The 13,018-nt window shown below is 35.8% G+C and overlaps 1 protein-coding gene across 2 annotated transcripts; it reads left to right on the forward strand.

Moving 5' to 3' along the window:
• LOC142973581 (leucine-rich melanocyte differentiation-associated protein-like) lies at window positions 1–13,003 on the forward strand. Of its 2 annotated transcripts, XM_076115430.1 has the most exons (6): window positions 1–186; window positions 3,648–3,733; window positions 5,521–5,662; window positions 10,113–10,252; window positions 10,623–10,840; window positions 12,147–13,003. In XM_076115430.1, exons 1-6 carry the CDS (start codon window positions 136–138, stop codon window positions 12,224–12,226), a joined length of 717 nt encoding a protein of 238 aa, XP_075971545.1. In that variant the 5' UTR covers window positions 1–135; the 3' UTR covers window positions 12,227–13,003. The 2 variants fall into 2 exon arrangements, 1 of the variants encoding a protein (XP_075971545.1); XR_012959516.1 differs by lacking the exons at window positions 1–186; window positions 3,648–3,733; window positions 5,521–5,662; window positions 10,623–10,840; window positions 12,147–13,003 and adding an exon at window positions 5,675–9,753 and having other exon boundaries at window positions 10,113–10,246.
• Window positions 13,004–13,018: the final 15 nt, after the last annotated feature.

Here is a 13,018-nt window from a genome sequence, read left to right on the forward strand (position 1 = left end):
TGTCATTTGTGTCAAAGTTTCTAAAAAAGTTAAAAACAAGTTTCTGTTCCTACTTTCAAGTGTTTTTCACTCTGTTTTAAATTCAGATTTTCTTTTATTTCATTAAATATACAAGCGGGTGGCGTGCCTAAAAACATGGAAGAGAATCACGTTAATCACTCTGCTTTATGTTTTGAAAACAATCGGGTAAGTATTTATTGAGAATTTTAAACGCTGAACAATGTTTTTTTTAAGTCCTTTGTTAGCATTGGATTTAGACATCAAAATTAATTACTGTATTAACGTAATCATATTTTTATTAATAACATGCTATAAACTTCCTATTAAAATGTATTTCGAATATTAAAAGAACATTGTATATTTTGAAATGACATACATTTTATTTTAATAAGATACTCGAGAAGAAAGTTAGCTTTTTGTGTGTGCATATTAGAAAGGCACATTCTAAAAGGGATGTAATTAAATTCTAATTAGAAATATGATTGCATAATGTTTTACAACAATCTTTTAGTAAAATATGTATATTTAAATAAATTTATTTTGATTACAATATTAGAAATTATATGATTTCAAAAATTACATTTTTTTTTACTGCATTAACTAACATAGCATGAAAGCTAATGACTGATGATTATTTAAATAATGATAATAAAGAGACCTATATTTAATTTATAAGAGCCTAACACAAAACCTTACTAATATAAAGTATTTTTGATAATTTTATTGTAGGTGTAACTTTAGTTGTAGCAATAGGCGGTAGATTTATCTACTTACAATACTAATATGAAGATTATCTTAGTTCTTTAATCTAATTGGTATTTAAATCAAAATTAATGTTTACAAATTGCCTTGTATACCTTTGACACACTTAACTACAGATGATGCGAAGACAACTTATACTAATTGAGTTAGGCATAAAACTATAATGCACTAAAGAAATGCAGTTCATTGTGTGTCTGCTCTTAAACATAAAAATATCTATTATGTGAAATTCTAGAATCATGAAAAAGATAAATTGTAAATTCAGTGTTAATTTGCTAATTTGTGAACCAAATAAACAATATGAGAAACAAAATGTTATACCTAATATTAATTAAAACTTTTACTGTTTTCAAGGACCTCTAAATAGACCTTGCAGAAAAAAGATAGATTCAAAATAAACTTATTATCAAAAGATATATAAAAAAATGCCTTCTCAATTCCAAAGTGTGTCAAATATTTTGTATGAACATTTCGGTAGTGTGTTCAATCTCGGTATGTTAGTGCTAACTTTCTTAGAATCGTACCTACTTCCATTCATCATTATAAAGTGGATAATAGTTATCACGAGATATGGCAGTGCAGTGACCCAGATACAGAGAAATAACAGTACGAAAGTGTTGAAGACGTGTTATAGATACAAGTTGCAGTTGATAACCATTGATAGTGTGGTATCGGATATTGAAACTGTAGAGCAGGTCTCTCATGTTAGTATGTTGGTTGAAGATGAGGGAATTCAGGTAGGAATGCCTATTATTTATGTGTAGCTATCATTGTTTTATCTATTGTATATGGGGACTGATGTCTAATCTAATTATGTGATAAGGTCAGCTTGCGAACCTTGTCTCTGAAGCAAACAGAACGCCTTTTTACTAATACTTTTGTAATATGCAACAGTTCCAGGTACTTTGAGAATAATGAGCAAAAAAACAATATAAAAATACACTACAGGCTGATGTATTAGTAATACAAGCATCTTATAAAATAATGTAAGGTATTTGTACGAGTAAAGATATTAACTCTGCATAATTTGTTTGTTTGTTTATTATTTACATTGCATTATCATTTGCAATGTTGACCCTTTAGTTATCAGTAACCTTTTAGCCGTGAGCATCTAGCAAACAGCAGAACTCAAATGCCTTTAACTACACCAAGATACTTAATACTGAATTAGGGAAAGTCACTATAACTGTTCACTCTTAACAAGGGCTCCAGTGACCAGAACAAAATCCGCAATTAATGACACTAAGTATTATTTGTTTTTGTGCTATTTTTGACTTGATTTTCGACAGATATTTTTAGCTGGTCTAAAATATTTTTTTTATTGTACCAGAAATAAGACAAATTTCAGTTATTTGCTGTCCTAGTCCCACCCTCCTTTTCATTTCTAAGAGCCAGTTTTACACACATATTTTTTTATAGAAAAAGGGAAAAACCCTGTTGGCTACACGGCTTTTAATCAGAGACGGTAAACCCGGCTCCAAATACTTTTATTGGAGTGTCTGAGAGTGTGTAATTGTTTTTTTTTGTCCAATCGAAATCAACGTCTCGAGGGCACACGCTCTTCGCAACCTACATGACCTTAATATGTACACGATTAGTAAACAAGGACGATAACCGGGGACTGTGTACAATACTACGGAGAAACAAGTCTTGTCAGACACTTCCGCACGCAGCAGAATACAGTAAATACTACGAGTATGACAAATACATATCTATGTGATAAACTACGAGGAGTATCTGTCTCAAGACATATGAAGATACGAAATCGTTTCATGTAGACTTTTAAAACCTGTTAACCAGTTTAATTGCAATGATAGCAGTAACAATATAATTTTGTTTAAATAGCTAATATGTATGTGCCGAGGAAAAGAAAGACAGCCTACGTTTTTATAATTTGTTACGGCAAATTATCTTTTTAAGTGTTCATCTTCTTTATCCTTATGAAGCTTCTTATTACATTTCGTCTTGCACCAATAAAAAGAAAACTCCCGTTTAATGGGCACCATAACTCTATACGGACAAAATATAACAGTTATTCGCAAGTTTCGGCAGGCGTCTGGTAACATCACGCCAATAAATACGTTGTTATGAAGCTAATAAAATGACCCGCAGTAAAGATAAAGCAAGTACAATACGTGGAAATAAAACCGGTAACAGTGCCCGCAATAAACTCTTAAGAATATGTAACATTACCTACGTAAATGATGGAATATACTTTTTATGTTCCACTTTGACCAGCTTTTAGTCCATCCAATCTAATTATACGCTAGAGCACTCACGGTTGTGTTACACGCTCCATATGATAGTATCGGCTCTTTTTGTAAAACATTTAGCAGTGCCTAAAGCTAGGTAATTAAATTCCCATTAGGGCTGGATCTGCAAATATCTACACGCCATGCTAACTCCGTCCTTGATGTGAAACAAGCTAAAATGTGGTTGAACAGAGAAATGTTAGCGAGCGCGAGTTGTCTTTACGGAAAATAAACCTAACTATCGAAACAATGTACAAATGGTGGTTCTATTTGTCCTACATGGATACTTTGAGAAAGTCTGGGCCTAGATCCTATAATACATCAACTTAGTAGAGAGCCATGTGTGCAATATTCCGGGTATACAATATTCAGAATTTAGAACATCCGTGACTCGCAGGCTTTTGCAGCTGACAATGGCCAGTTGATATATAAATGTATTAAACAAATTTTAGGCATGCAAGGTTTCATCACGATGTTTTCCTTCACCGTTAGAGCAAATGATAATTATTTCTAATACACACATAACTTCTCAGTCATTGGCGTGTTGCCTCGGGCTCAAACCAACTCAACCACTTGCGTGGGAGGTGCCAACCTAAACCTAAAATATATTAAAATCTTTTTTTTTTGTTGTAGTTGAGCTACTGCGGGCAGGAATGCAGAAGGATACCCCCAGCCCTACAGAAAATGTACGGCACCAAAGTCAAATGTCTAGACTTAAGGTATGTATATAATATTAATCATTTTGCAGTACATCACGCGACAGACGTATTGTCTCTTTAGTTGCTGATAATTTCTCTTACTGCAACGAGTTAACGACCCCCGAGTTTAATTATGAGAATTGTCTCGTACTAATAGAATCATAATGCAGTCTAGTTGCTCCGTAACTCAGTCTTTTGGTGATTCAAACGGAACGTGTTTAGGATCACAATACTGTTGTAACTAAACGACTGTTGGTAGAGCGTAATTAGTCTTAACTAACTTCCTCAATAATCAAACATTTAACGTTTTTAGTTAGTTCTGACCTCTGCCTATTACGTATACCTAAGTATTTAGTTGAAAATGCTGGTCTTAAAAACTAAAAACTCCTGTCGCATTTTATATTCCTGCTTTTTTGTCCGTTTTTTCTTAAATTTCATATAAAAGTTCCACATAAGTAAGAAATATACATTATACAATGATAATTATAAAATCCCATGGAAATCCATAGTAATATTATAAATGCGGAAGTAACTCTGTCTGTCTGTCTGTTACTCAATCACGCCTGAACTATTGAACCGATTTGCATGAAATTTGGTATTGAGATATTTTGATACCCGAGAAAGGACATAGGCTACTTTTTACCCCGGGAAAATGACGCATTTCCATGGGAAAATTCTGGTGGCGGACGAAGTCGCGGGTAAAAGCTAGTATTTCATAATTTTATTAAGGACAAATGTTTGTTATTATTTATTACCCTGATCACACTTCATCTATAATGCAGCCCTACAGCGGTTTCCCCGTATCGACCACAAACCAAGGGCGCACACGATGCAATCAAACTAACCCAAATCTTTTATCGAAATTGCTAAAGTAATTTGTAGGTCAATTGGTAAGGTAAACATACATTATGAAGAACCAGTTGGTTATTTACGTCAGATTGAGCAATATTATGTCATCGATGTTGATACCGAATGGATTACAATATTCATATTGATTTATTTTACATATCCAATAGAATGATAGGCCTTCAATGCTTTATCTGTTTTTTGTTTATTATTGTTCGAAAACAGATAGAGATTACTTATTGTGGATTATAAATATCTTTCTGAGGACTTTCTGCCTCAATGACCAAACAATTTCTACTTCTTGTATGCGTGCAGCTGGTCAAGAAAATTGCCATTCTTGTAAGGTTCAGTTGTAGCAATAGTGTATTGGAGTGACAATACGGCTGGTTATGTTGGCTGGCTTCTGTTACCCGTGTGGGACTAAACGATGTGTATTCGCTTTATGCTCATGAAGTATACATATACAGTTCGGTTTGTCAGTAAGACCTTCTCACTCGAATCTTGCGTCAATGCATTTCATTAAATCTCTTGACGTGCACATAACTGAGGTCAATACTGGACCGACGGGATCTCATCAGCCAATTAACGATTTGAAAATTTACTCTGCGGTTCTCATGCGTCATTAAAATGTTAAGATTCACAATACCGTAGAATGGGATACTTTAGGAACATTTGGGGTTAATTTGATCATAGAAATAAGTAAAAAGCTAGCGACGGGTTCAGTTTTCTGGTTCTTGATACTAAATATCGCTTCGAATTAAACTGTAGAATTTCAAATAGTAGTAATTTCTTTCCATTTTAAAGTAACCACTGTATTCAAAGGTTCTACCGATACCTCTTCTGTTACCCAACATTTTCGACCAAGTTACCCTGGTCTTGCTCCAATATCCTTAATGAAGTTTAATTGCGCGTAAGGCCAGTGTATTATTAAGATTATTAAACAATTATCTAATTTGTTTCAGTTACAACAGTATCGAGACTTTAAAAGGATTGGAACAATTCACCAGATTGGAAGAACTGATTTTGGACAATAATAAACTGAGTGATATTATTTCTTTCCCATATTTGGCCAGTTTGAAAACACTTTCGTTAAACAACAATCAGGTTAGTATTCAAAATCAAGTTTTAACTTTACTTTAAAGGCTTAAGATGACAAGATTTTTCCATAGTTGCTAAGCGTTCAATCATTTGAAGAATTCCTTCTAGATAATACACACCTAATGAATTCCAGCGTTATTCTGCTTAGCATAATATTATATCCTCATTATACAAATGATATCATTGATGTAAATGTCCACTTAGTTAATGAACTTGAGTTAAAGTTTAATATGAATAATATTTAGTAATCAGCCTAGCCTTTCTAGCAATTTAGTGATTTTATTCATTTATTTAGTTTAATACATTCGTAATGAGGAATTATTATGAAACTACGATACAAATCTTTTTTATTTGTTTTTATAATTATTTTTTCTTACAATGACAACTCCCGCACTAAGAATTTCTCCTGTGTCGCGGGGAATTTTACAAACGTACAAACAGCGGACACAGAGTACAACCAGACCCAAAGCAATAACTTGTGGATCGTGCAAAAAATTGTTCCGTGTGGGAATCGAACCCACGACCTATGACTATTGGCAGCAGCGTGGCAACCTAAAACACGCCATAGAGACAGTCTATCTAGTATCATTAAATTCATTTGATTGATATTTTGCATAAGTTGGAGAGTAGGCAAACTGTATCCTTCGCTAAAGCAGAATGTCTATCAAATATTCTCATTTAAGACACAACATTCTAATAACTGGATGCCTGAACCATTACTTTGAAGTATGTTCATAATTAAACGAAACATAGTGCGAGTGGTTTTGTTGATTAAATAGTCTAACATCGACGTGCTCGATACTTCCTTATTAATAGTAATTTATACAAAAATTATGTTGTTCCCATATAAGCACCACAGTAGATACCGAATAGGCGAATACCTATCTAGATTTAGCGCGATTTTCTAAAGTCGGTTCTATCGAGTATCGAAATTTAGAAATTTAAAACGTACTTAAAAAATTGTTCTTAAGTCTCCCGCTAGAGGCGCTGATCAGATCATCTTTATATATATTGTGCACGATGGAATCACATTTAGGCATAAAATATTACGTTTTCATTCACGCATGTAGAACATTATAGAAAATCGTAGAAATAAGTATATTATTATTAGAAAATTCTAGTCGTAAAGAATAGTACGAAAGAACAATCGCGAACATGTAAGCGGCGGCGATCCTACGATCAAGCGCGCCGACTGTTCCCGAAAGATCAAGAACGAGATAGACATCTAGGCGAGTCGCGTACGCGCGAGCGAGACGGCGGCGTTCTCGAACCTCGCGCGGTGCGGCACGGAGCGCTTGATCATTCGGTTTCATTCTAGATTAGTGTAGAAACAATGTTTATGAATATAAATAGGGACGCGCGCTGCGTAACATCAGTTTACGAATTAAACTCATGGTGATCACATCACTCGGAAGAAAGAACATTGTATAGTATGAACATAGTGAACATAGTGTAGAATATTATTGTAAAGTTTAAGTTTTAAACTCATCGATTGAAGATCACATCGGAGAAAGAAGAAAAGTACATAGTGAATAAACCGTACATAGTAAAGTATATGAACAGTGTATAGTAAATAGTTTATAATACAGTCCACTTTGAAGATTGAAGAAAATAAAGTAAATATATTACTTTGTCAACCGGTGTTCTTATTGAAAGAATAGTAATCCTCCACATTGCTGGTCACTTCGAGCGCCGGATTGGAACAGTGCAAGAACAAAGGATGCCAGTTACGCGAAGTTATAAAGGAAGAATAATCGAACAGTTGGCGACGTCGGAGACTACTACTGCCCTCACGTCAGCCACAGAGATGTTGAACACCGCGACAATGTTGGAGCCCGCCACTTCGATGGTGTCAACGACCGCGATCGCGCTGGGGTCAGCGACCGCGACTACGACCGCCACTACAGCTGTGCCTGCGATGACAGCGGAAGGTGCGAGGTCACGTAGGACGTCGCGTGTGTCAAAAATACGAAGAATAGAAATTCTTGCGGCCGAAGAGGAAGTCGCCGCGCTGAAGCTCACCCTCGCCGAGTTAAAGTTGAAGCGTCTTCGCGCTGAGATCGAGGACGAGGAAGAAGATTGTGCTTCATCGTCAGATGAGGATGAGGATAATGCACTCAGCCGAGTGAAGGAATGGCCGGACAGGAACAAGGTCACCAAGGAAAAGGATATTATTTGGCGAGGACAGAGTACTTCCAAGGAGGAGGAAGTACCTGCGCACAAGAATGAAAATGAGCCGCGTTACGAGCGAATTTATACAGTGGTGGCTAAGAAACCACAGTGCCAAATATGTATGAATGAACATAGACTGTCCGATTGTAGTAAGTTTCGTAACGAAAGTGTGAATGAACGATGGGACATTGCAAAGAAATGTAGATTGTGTTTCCGCTGCCTGCTTAGTACGCATAGACGTGATAACTGTCGTGCGAAAGCTTGCGGCGAAGATGGCTGCAACATGTGTCACCATCGGCTGTTGCACCATAGGAAGAACATTGGGAAAGCGCAGCTAGCGTTATCGAAGCCTGCCGAGATAACGCAGACTCTGGAAATGGTTAAGCTGTGCTCTTTGCGCGACCGTGAAGCTCCCGCTGAAAAATGGAACATGAAAATGGTCGGAGATCGGACCACACCGAACAAGTGGCTCACTAATCGCGCCACAGGACAATTGCTGCAGTTCAATGACCCGTGTGGGAATAGTAAACACACCGTGGCTGCAGCATGGAAACGTACAAGGGGAAGGTCGCACAGGGACCCTACCTGGAGAAATCGTGAAGAGATAAACAGTGGAGAAAAACCGGTGTTGAGCGAGCGACGACGGCAACGATGGGTAAATAACCACCAGCCTGCACTCCAACACCGGCGGGAGCAGCGCACAACCGGAATATCTACAACCGAGGAAAATGGACATGGACATCGCCACGGACAACCCACATCCAATGACAACCGAACAGAGGAGCCATCGTGCTGCCAAATTAATCGCGAGTTGCGACGGCGGGAGAAATGTGCACGATGGAATCACATTTAGGCATAAAATATTACGTTTTCATTCACGCATGTAGAACATTATAGAAAATCGTAGAAATAAGTATATTATTATTAGAAAATTCTAGTCGTAAAGAATAGTACGAAAGAACAATCGCGAACATGTAAGCGGCGGCGATCCTACGATCAAGCGCGCCGACTGTTCCCGAAAGATCAAGAACGAGATAGACATCTAGGCGAGTCGCGTACGCGCGAGCGAGACGGCGGCGTTCTCGAACCTCGCGCGGTGCGGCACGGAGCGCTTGATCATTCGGTTTCATTCTAGATTAGTGTAGAAACAATGTTTATGAATATAAATAGGGACGCGCGCTGCGTAACATCAGTTTACGAATTAAACTCATGGTGATCACATCACTCGGAAGAAAGAACATTGTATAGTATGAACATAGTGAACATAGTGTAGAATATTATTGTAAAGTTTAAGTTTTAAACTCATCGATTGAAGATCACATCGGAGAAAGAAGAAAAGTACATAGTGAATAAACCGTACATAGTAAAGTATATGAACAGTGTATAGTAAATAGTTTATAATACAGTCCACTTTGAAGATTGAAGAAAATAAAGTAAATATATTACTTCGCAACCGGTGTTCTTATTGAAAGAATAGTAATCCTCCACATATATAATTCTTCTGTAAGAACTGAACTTCTCTTAATCGACCGGACCGATTTTGATGAATTTTTTTGTGTGTGTTCAAGGTGATCTGAGAATGGTTTAGATTCGCAATTTTGTCCGCTGGACAATGTTTTTTTAATTAATTTTTAATTTATTAGACAGGACAACGTCTGTCGGGTCCGCTAGTTTTCATATGAATTTTTTGTTAGTTAGTCGGTTGTCGATTAGTAAATATTGTTAGAAAATCGCCTCGCTGTAACGCAATTTTCTAAGTCAGTTCTATTGAGTACGAGAGTTTGACATTAAACATGTACTTCGAAGTTTATTCCTACGGAATCCACCTTCCTAGGGCGGCCATCGGGTATTCGTATATTTTTTTCGGTAGTTAGCTAGCTGTCCATAGTCAATAGTTGTAGAAAACCTCGCTACCGAGTACTGGTGTAAGTATTACACAGTATGTAAGTGTTTTTGAAAACTGTAGCTCTTATCGTAAGATATTAAATAACGATAAACGGAATATAAGTGCAATATTTACATTGTTTTCCAATGATAACAAGTGGTATTCGCCATAAAACTGTTTTAGGTATTACAACTGGCCAGTTACATATTTACAAAACGAAATGCCTTGAGCACTCAACTAGATTTATATTTTAGTATGTACCTATCTGCCTATTTGTACTTACTCGCTTAGAATTTTATGCGATCCCGTTGGATCATACATACTCATGTACATATGTATAATATGAACTGTATTGTTTCCAAGAGCATACATTTATTTTTTATGGTTATTGTCTTTCAGATTATCGATTTAGAGGAATTAGTAAACAAAATCAGCAAACATTTCCCTTCTCTCACATATTTGAGTCTACTCAGCAACAAGGCTTGTCCAAACCAGCTGTCGGACATTGACAAAGATGATTCGGACTATCAGAGATACAGGTCAGTAACGCGATTTTCTATAGTCGGTACTATCGAGTATCGAGATTTTGACACTTACAATGCACATACTAAAAAAAATGATCCTGCGATGTCAACCACAGGCACTGACCAGATTTTCATTTAAAATTTGTCAATAGCTAACCGGTTATTGAAAGCAGTAGGAAATCGCCCCTCAGTTTAATATTGATATACCTTACAGCTGGTAGACACTACCAATCCATGTTGTATTAAATTTTAAGCAAGTTTTTTGCAAATTAAATGCAACAAAAAATTTACAGCAATTACCTGTATCGGAATGTTACATTACCCTTTTTTGGGTCTAGGAAATTCTTAGCTATAGCTGAAACTAAAGATTGTTTCTTTGGCACAGATATTTTGTAATATACATGCTGCCGAATTTGAAATTCCTGGACTCACGGCGCGTGTCGACGACTGAAAGACGCGAAGCATCCGTGCGCGGGGAGTTCATGCGTGTGCGGCGACCGCCCTCTGACGTCACGGACGCGCCGCCTCCAACAACGTTACAGGTGAAGGGCCCGCCTGTTAGACCAATGCCTGTGGACTTCGGCGCGTTAGGCAAACATAGAGGTAAAGAGTTTTAATGGTATTTATACTAATATCTTCTCTGTGGTATCATGTATGTTCGCATTAATTCCCGTATCCTATTATGTATTCAACATGCAACGCGAGAGATTAAAAGTTATGATTGGTACAATTTATTCAAAAAAATATTTGTCTCATAGGAAGAAAAGATTGACAAAAAGTCATTCATATTCTAATATCAGCCTTTGACCGCCACGGTCGGCTATACTCAACAAATCAGAAAGTGCTCACAAAGCTTTTGTCGGCAAATGTCGACAAAAATATCGTGTCAAAGGGTTAAAAAAAAAATATTTCAACAATATATAAGACTGTAGCTTTAATACAATTATTAAGGTACCCATTATGAAAAGTTTGAGAGTCGTTCCGTCGTTGACTTAATCGAGATCAATTTTCCAAATCCGTTGAGCAATTAATCAACTAATCCAAAAGATTTAGCTTTCCTAACTAAATTACGACTTGGTCGAACGATTTAATTCCTTTTCGTACGAGCGTTCGGGGAATCACTAAGCTTTGTATTACTTTTAACAAGTTTCCTGATAATTGGAATCAGACTGGTAGCCAGCCGACCTCTAAGTTTACTAAAATCATAAACTTAAGTTACGTACGCTTCGTTAGGAAATATTAAATAGCATAAACTCCACATGGCATATTTAAGGCGAAGTATCAAAATATTTTTGAACCGTTTTGTTAAAGTAAAACTCACAATATTTTTCATGTTGATTATAATTTATAACACTTATTTAATTATTTATCAGGTTAAAAACCAAGAAATGTATGATAATTCATATTTCCAGCTATACGAGAGAAACGCTTAACAATGTATTATTTAGAGCAGAAAATAAAATTTACAGAGAATAATGATGAAAAATTAAAGAATAGCCTTTTAACATTTGCCTTTGTACGACTTCTATTACTTAAGAGTTTCTTGAACAATGAAACTCATAAGTTTTATGCGTTTGTTGTTCGACAAAATAAAAATATAAGTAGTCTTAATTTAAATAAGTGTCTAATTACCTATTCTACATATTATTTGATTTGAGACTATAGAAAACACAGCTGCTCAGAAATACAGGGAATTAGTTCTTCGAACAATCGCTAGGGGCGCTAGTGTCTTTTTTTAAACGAAACTTTTCGACAGGTCGAACGTTATTCATCGGTGGCGCGGCAAAGTTACTGCAAATAATATATAGTCAATAATAGTTAGAAATCGCCCCTAAATAAATCTACTCTTACGACAGCAAGTTGTGGTAACATGTTTAGTCATTTATTTTAAAATGTTTTTCTTTTACAGGTGCCTACGGTAAATGCAACTATAAATACACCGGCAAACATTCAGAAGGCAACAGATTCATCGTGAATAGCGACTTATAGCAGACAAAAAAAATCATGAGATTATTTCTAAATGCTCATTCCATGTGAACATTCCTTAGTATCAGCATAAATAGTAATGTAAGATCTTACTTTAAAACGTTCGAAAATAGTTTTTCTTTTGTACTAAAATGCACGACCAGTTTTATGCGTAGTGACTATTTTTAAGGAAACGATACCTTATTTACTGCCGACGTTTCGATAATTACATCGTGAACTTTAAAATATTCACCACATGTGCATCTTAGTATGATGTGTGTAAGCCGCGATAGTCTAAAAACGTTAATTGGTTTACCCCCCGGTTTCTGAGGTACATTTAGCGGTAGTTTATCTATACAATAGCGTTTAAACTCATATAAAGAAAACGGTATTTAATAGATAAACTACCGCTAAATGTACTCAGAAACCGGGGGTTATTAGTTTATGCAGTATTAGTTCAATTAACAAAAAAAGGATTAAGGTCGAGTAGAAGTCGGCTGCTATGAAATCACATTTGCAAAACTATTTTTTTATTTTTTATCTTCATTTATTTGTTTCTTGCCGTATAAGTGCAGTCATTTTATTATTTGTTATGTTTTTATATCGAATAAGTATAACATGTTTAACACTAGTTTTACCTTTGGTGCTTAGTGTAATGATTATAATTTGGTATATTTTGGTTGCTCAATTATTGTGTCATAAAATGTACTAATAAACTGCCGTTTAGCTTTACAAAATATATTTTTGTTGTTTGTATATTATGATATGAAAATTTTTGTAATCATAAAATATTTTTAAATACATACTAGTTTTCTT

This window comes from Anticarsia gemmatalis, chromosome 6 (assembly GCF_050436995.1).
Source record: "Anticarsia gemmatalis isolate Benzon Research Colony breed Stoneville strain chromosome 6, ilAntGemm2 primary, whole genome shotgun sequence".
Lineage (NCBI taxonomy): Eukaryota > Metazoa > Arthropoda > Insecta > Lepidoptera > Erebidae > Anticarsia > Anticarsia gemmatalis.

Excerpts from the sequence above, each read along its gene's own strand:
- LOC142973581 (XM_076115430.1), top strand. The coding sequence starts at position 136 with ATGGAAGAGAATCACGTTAATCACTCTGCTTTATGTTTTGAAAACAAT. Across the intron at positions 3,734-5,520 it reads GTCAAATGTCTAGACTTAAG|TTACAACAGTATCGAGACTT; the intron begins GTATGTATATAA and ends AATTTGTTTCAG. Across the intron at positions 10,841-12,146 it reads CGCGTTAGGCAAACATAGAG|GTGCCTACGGTAAATGCAAC; the intron begins GTAAAGAGTTTT and ends TTTCTTTTACAG.